The 7,044-nt window shown below is 41.5% G+C and overlaps 1 protein-coding gene across 11 annotated transcripts in view; it reads left to right on the forward strand.

Annotated features, from left to right (window-relative positions):
- Window positions 1-1,803: 1,803 nt before the first annotated feature.
- The window catches only part of Emsy (EMSY transcriptional repressor, BRCA2 interacting), a 90,720-nt gene continuing 85,479 nt past the window's right edge, over window positions 1,804-7,044 (forward strand). For 9 of the 11 annotated variants that reach the window (XM_010612974.3, XM_010613250.3, XM_010613187.3 and 6 more), the window contains exons 1-2: window positions 1,805-2,149; window positions 3,800-3,908. In XM_010612974.3, the coding sequence (XP_010611276.1) occupies window positions 3,839-3,908 (70 nt within the window). In that variant the 5' untranslated portion in view covers window positions 1,805-2,149; window positions 3,800-3,838. Of the gene's footprint in view, window positions 2,150-3,799; window positions 3,909-7,044 lie in introns of all 11 variants that reach the window. The other 2 variants (XM_010613040.3, XM_010613651.3) reach the window with 2 other exon arrangements.

The following is a 7,044-nucleotide window of genomic DNA, read 5'->3' on the forward strand; positions in this document are numbered from 1 at the left end:
CTACAGCAATTCAATGTTCTGAGCTCTGTGATAAGGTGTTCAGTGAGGCATAGGAGCAGAGAGGGAATAGTTGGGGCAGGATATGCTTCATGAGGGTAGTTTGCATCTAATGCATAAGGAAGAGAATATTGTATTAGGAACATCTGGGGGTATGAAGCAGTCAGAGGCATCATGGGGAAGATAGTTCCTGAATAAAATAAAATATATATGTATATCTATATACATATCTATATATATCTATATATATACATATATATATGTATATATGGGTTAAGAGGAAAGCACCACCATCACTTGAGAGCTTATTAATCGAAGGTCTATTGCAGACATACACAATTAAAATTTGCATTTTTTTTGGTACAGGGGAATTTGCATTTTTTTTTTTTTTTGGTACTGGGGATTGAACTCAGGACCTTGCACTTGCAAGGCAGGGGACAGCACCACTGAGCTGGTCCCCAAAATTTGCATTTTAATAGGAAGCCTCAAGTGGTTCCAAGGGAACATTAAAGTTTGAGAACCACTGATCTATAGCATAAACTCCAGAGCCAAACTGCTTAAATTCAGATCCTGGCCTTACCATTTACGTATGTGTGACCTTAGGCAAGCTATTAAACTTCCTATGCCTCAGTTGCTTTGTTTGTAATTAGGGATAATAATAGTTTCTACCTCATAAAGTTGTTTTAAGGACTGAATTATTATGTAAAATGCTTAGAACAGTAGTTGGCACCTAGTAAACACAATATTAATCATGCTAATTCATCATCTTCTTATGGTAGGGGTCAGTTTTCATAAGCCCTTGCCTTTTCATTTCTACTCTGTCTTTTTGATATTCCTTATAAAGGACACTTGGTGGTCAGAAGACCTGGGGTTATATAACCCAGCGATCAATTCCCAGCTGTATGAAACTGAGTTACTGAGTACCTGTGTTTTTCTTTCATAGTATGGGGACCTTAATTATACTTGCCTCACAGAGATAATGCAAAGCTCAAATCAAAGAATGTATGCTATTACAAAGTCTTCTATTAAGATTTAATTTGCTATATTATCAAGGTCTTAAGCAACTGGCTTCAAAACGACGCAGTGGAAGATCAGAGAGGGAAGGCAGGAAATTAAAAGTATAAAATTTGGAGGGAGGACAAACACAAAATTTGATAAGACTCTTCAATAGTAATAGGCACTGGCTTTGAATCTTACGGATGCGAGTAACAATATATTGGATCGCCTTTTCTCATCTGTAAGACAGAAGCGACAAGACCTCCACAACATTGTGATTAAAACTAAGAACAAAGGATAAGGGTAAATCTACCACGCCGTAGTGCCTCAAAAAAACAAAAACAAAAACAAAAAACCCTTCCAATGTCTTTGGCAGATACAGCACGAGATAGCACTACCATTCGCACTTTACATATCAAAGAACCCTAAATCGAGGACACTCTGGTTCCTTTTCTTCATTTGAAACTCCGTAACCCGAGATCCGGTACTGGCAACAACTCCATTGTCAATTCACGTGGTGTGGACTCTCTTCGAGTTGTTGTTAAGTGGCTGCAGACCACTGATTATAGCGTTTCAACTCTGAGAAATCACCTCTCAAGCCGCAACTGCGCTTCAGTAAGAAGCCGGGCCCCTACTTTCCCTAACCTCACTGCAGTAAAGGTCGCCACAAAACGCAAATTCCTGCTACCGACGCCATTTTGGCCCCTACGTGTGACGCCACTCGTAGCAGAGAGCACAGTGGATAGGCTGGGACTCGGCAGCATAGAAGAGGCGCGCGAAGCCAGGGACCCGAGGGTATGCTGGAGAAACCAAAGGAACTACAATCCCAGCTTTCCTTGCGCGTGCGATAGCAAACCTGAAGTGAAAGAAGACGATTTGCGCTGGACTACAACTCCTAGCAGCACCATGGGATCTCGGCCCTTTCCTTTCAAAAAGCGGAGGAAAAGGACAGGATGAATGGAAGCCTTTTCGTGTCAGTTCTTCGAAAGGCGGGAAAGGCGAACTACACCTCCCGATTGGCAACGCGCGCCTGCGCCTGCGCTCTGGTACCTGTCGCCATCTTGCCCCTCCTGAGGCACAGCAAACAAACCCTATTCCTGGTGTCCCCTAGTCGTGGTGGAGGAGCCTTTTAGATGAGCCCCGAAAGGCCGGGCAGGTGGGTGACTCTCAGGCAGGGCCCTGGGAAGAGCTGGCAGACACCCAGTACAGAGGAGCCCCTGGCCAGGCATTTGGAGCTTAGTTTGGGGCGCCCAGTCCCATCCTCCGTTGTTTCCTAACGGTATCGTAGGGCTCCCGGAGGTGGACTGAGGGGGGACTCTGGCGGGCCTGGTGCTGGGTTGCCGGGGGTCCAGCTATGGGAGCCACCGGGTGAGTCCCGGCCGTCCGACTGGCTGTCTGCGCGCCGACTCGTCTCCGTTGTCCTCTCGACTGGGGAGGGAACGAGGTGCAGATGCCGGCCGGGGCCCCTGATCCCCGTTGCCGGCCCGAGGGGCTTGGATCGCGGGCTTGGCTTTGGGATCGGCGCTGAGTGGTGCGGGCGAGGAGCCTGGGCTGGTTGCTCTTCTGCTGCGGGCGAGTGCGTGTTGGGGAGGGGGCGGGGCGGGCTTGTCTTCTTGACACTTGGGCGGAGGAAAGATTCCACGAGATCCTTGTCCCCCAAACCAGCCCCGACACCTATTCTGATGTGAGGCAGCCCTTCGGTAGGGTCCGCTGGCCGGGATGCGTCGGGATGCCGTGACGTGGTGCTGGATTCGGGCGGTCGCCAGCCGCCTCCAAGATCCTGTCTGGAGGCAGGGAGGCGGGGACAGTCTTGTGGAGGGAGCGGATTTCTTTGGCTCTGCCCCTCTTCCTCCTCCCCACCCCTTTTCTTTATGTCATCTTGCCAGCTGGGGCGCGCAGTGCTGTTCTGCTTGCACTAAGTTGGTTCTGAACTGAGAGGACGGTGGGAAGTAGGGGGAGGGAGGTTGAACTCCGGGGCGTAGAGTTGGAGTTAGCAGCCTAGGGCCTGGAACGGGATATAGCAGTTATTTCGGTTCAGTGACTTAGGCTATACAGTGAGTTCACTCATTCATTCATTTTGCTTTCTCCCGCCAGCCATTCATGTATCCATTTAACAGATATTTATCGAGGGTCTGTTGTGTGCAAAGCAGGTATTGTATAAGCCCTGAGAGCTTTTTGTCCTCCAGACTAGACAATTTCCAATACGAAGTAAGTTCTTGGCATTTCAACTTGGTAAATGATAGTTTAATGACTACAAGGTCTAAATTCATATTTCATTGTTAAGAGTTGATGGGAGTGTTCTTTATTATTGAGTTCCATTAACCCAAGTAATGTGCTAGAAACTTTATAAGCGAAGAAGCCGACAGAAGTCAAGTCACTTAACCATGCTTACATAGGTAGTAGCTTGTATTTATTAAATCCCATACCAATCACTATGAAAACACTTGGCATGTATTGTTCATTAACACACGTAACAAACTTGATGGTACCTCTGTGGTCTTAATAGATGTGTGAAACAGTTTCAGAGTGTCTAGTTTAGTCAGGATCATACACTACCATCAAGTTGAAAAGCTGGAACTAGAACCTAGAGGTGTTTCACTCTAAAGCCTGTGCTCTTACGCTGTTACTGCCTAGAACAATAAACTCTCAAATGGTGGTTTAATTCTTTGTCAGAAGTTGGAAAGTGTGGTGGTGAAAATGATCTTGAGGTATCATATTGGTTTCACTTCTTAGCCTGTGGATGGATCTTCAGGTGAGTGGCTTTTTGGAAGTACTTTGATAAATTGGTTGTATTTTCTTCTGGTAGGGAGGACAAGCTCTTTGGGGCTACCAAACAGAAGCAGCAATGCCTGTTGTGTGGCCAACCCTTTTGGATCTCAGCAGGGATGAATGCAAAAGGATTCTTCGAAAATTGGGTATGATTTTAATTTTTAATGTTTTATGTATTTGATATTGTTCCCTGTCTGTTTAGGGTATGGTTGTTTGCATGAATGTCATAACTTATGCTATATTAGAAATTCTTTGGTGATATAGTGGCCGTTATTTTCACTGTTTTCCCAGTACCTGTTGTGGTGATTTGTACATAGGAGATACAATGAATTATCATAATACAAGTAGCTAAGACTCATTGACAGTTACTTGGCTATTTTGAGCACCTCATGTTCAACATTTTACTTAGTCCTCACTCAAACCTAAAATACAGGCTGTGTTTTGTTTCTTTGATTTTTTTTTTTTTTTTTTTTTTACTCTATGTTAAAGATGAAGTTTAGAACTTAAGGTAATGCTGACACCAGTCATGGAGTCAGTATTTGAATGAATGATTTTCTGTCTCACTTTACTTTTAACCTTAATGAATGTATGTATGAGTTACATATTATGTACTTCTGAATTCTAAGTTAACATAAGCTGTACCTAGGGCCGGGAATTTAGCTCAGTGGTGCCATGCCTGCCTTGAGAGCATAATAGTTCGATCCCTGGTACCAAAATAACAACAGCAACAACAACAACAATAACAAAACAAAACAAAAAACATGAAAAACAAGCTATACCTACTTCCCCAAATTATATTTCATTATTAGTAATAAAACACACTTTTTGCTTATAATTTACCATTTAGTGCTTCTTTTCCTTTACAGCAGCTTTTCTTAACCAGCATTTTAGGGAGAGAATTAAGCCCTAATGCAAAAGCATCCATTGTATGTAATGAACTAACTTCTGTCCTGCATCTGAGTGTTGTTACGTGCCATCCCAAGGAAAACTGAAAATTACTCAAATCATTTTCCATGTTCTTTGGTCGAAATGTGGTCGAAATGAAGATCCGTGGTTGAGAAATGCTATCCTAGACTATGAGGACCTTTTCTTATTTACTGAAGTAGCCTCAGGTTAGCAAAATAGATGAGATTAATGAAAAAATAATTAGAAAATGAATAGTAAATGTTTTAGTAGTGAATGCAGATTATTTAGATAAAAGGCCTATCATGATGCCTGGCTTCTGTGTAGTATTTATTTATTTTTTGTACTTATATTGTTTTATTTTATCGTTTTTGACTGTACAGTATTTAAAGCAGCTTCAGGGGCCAGGGATTTAGCTCAGTGGTGCAGCTGCTTGAAAGCCCAAGGTCCTAAGTTCTGTTCCCAGTTACCCTCCCACCCCCCAAAAAAGCAGCTGCAAAAAAAAAACACTTCAAAGGAAATCTTTGTTGGGAATTCCTATATGTAGATCAGATAGAATCAGGGCTACTCTGGCCTGCTAATAATTTTTGCCCTTTTTTAGTTCTCCACAGGCCACTATAAGGATTTCAAACCACTTCTTAGCATTGTTTGTTTATTTATTTTTGCAGTATTGGGGGTAATACCCAGGGATACTCTATCATTGAGCTATATCCCTAGACCTTTTTCATTTTTTGTTTTGAGACTGGGTCTTGCTAAGTTGCAGAGACTGGTCTCAAACTTGAAATCCTCTGAAGTAGCTAGGATTACAAGCATATCTCATTGGACCTGGATTTAGCATTTTTTTAGCAAATTGAACAGTTATTTTTTTAACCTTATGTATAGACTTTAAATACTAATTTAAAAGTAGTTTTATACACACTTGTGCAGTCAATATAACTTGCTGTCAGTTGTAAAATTGGACTCATTTATTTTATAGCTGAACTAATTGCAGAGGAACAGATCACAAAGACAATGGATTGGTTTTTCTGGGTTTTGGAGTTTTGAACCGAGCATACGTTTAAAAATAAAAATGATAACCTTTAAGTCCAAATTTATCCTTAGTTTTTCCCATAAGTGGCCTGAGGTATGAAAATAGTTTGGTATTCACTTAACCCAAAAAACCCCACAAAAATTATGCAAATCAGGAGACTAATATCTTTGTGCTCATTTAAAGAAAGAATACTCCTGAAGCTCCCTAGGGCAATGCATATCTGAAAAGCCACCAAATACCAGAAAAATATCACTTTGTAGAAGCCATATGTACCACTGTGTTACAATGGTAGAGTTAGTAGGTATGCCCAGACAAAACAGTGGGGCTGGACACAGGGTTCCTGACTCCAAAGGAATGCTGAATTATTTTTACACATGCTTTAAAATGCAGAGTAATGCTAAACTTTGGAGTTTAGATGTACATTCTCTCTTTGAGAACATCAGGTGAATAAGTCACCCAAGACGTGGTCTGGTACTTAAAGAATTTGGAGTGAGATTAACCCAAATGTGAGCTTCCCCCTGTTACCTGGGGATGATACTTCCTCAAAAGGATCAAACTGTTCCTAAACCAAAAGAGAATGCTGCACTTTAGAAAAAGGTATCACAGTTGAATAAAAACTTAGGGCATGGCAATAAAATTCACCATGAAATAAATGCAAGTAAAAGTGAAAAATAAATGATAATAAACTTATCCCTGATTTTAGTAAGAGCTGTGTGAGTAATGCTGCTGGAGAGCTGCTTCTATACAAAAGAAAACAGCCATCCTACCTGGTAATGTCATTGAGACCTGGATAGTAATTTGCCCAAAAGACTTCCTTCCCACCTGTTGGGTCATTATCATAACAGTGAACTCGGAATTGCTTTCAAATACTAGCTCCAGGTCCTAAGTTTAGAAGAGGATAATGTATTTAAGAATTAGCTTTGTTATTTTAAAAATACTTATAAATCATCTTAATGTAAAATGCTAAACAGATTTTACTTAATTATAAAGAAATTGGGATAGAGAATTTCTTTATGATACGTTGAATATACTACTGATAGGGAAATGTCTTTTAACTTTATGCCCAACCCCCACCCCCACACACTCTTTGAATCCAAGACCTTAGTCCTGAGCTGCATCCTTAGCTCTTTTTCAGATTGGGTCTTGCTGTCTTTAAGTTGCCCAGGCTGGGCTTGAACTTTTGATCGATCTTCCTGCCTCAGCTTCTCAGAGTGCAGAGTTCACAAGCAATCTTACTTTACTCTTTGCTGGGATAATATACCTGACACTGAAACTTAAAAGGAGGAGAGGTTTATTTTGTCTCCTGTTTAAGAAGTTTCAGTTCTTTTTTTTTTTTTTTTTTTTTTTTT

This window comes from Fukomys damarensis, unplaced genomic scaffold, assembly GCF_012274545.1.
Source record: "Fukomys damarensis isolate Sample0158 unplaced genomic scaffold, DMR_v1.0_HiC HiC_scaffold_16, whole genome shotgun sequence".
Taxonomy (NCBI): Eukaryota; Metazoa; Chordata; class Mammalia; order Rodentia; family Bathyergidae; genus Fukomys; species Fukomys damarensis.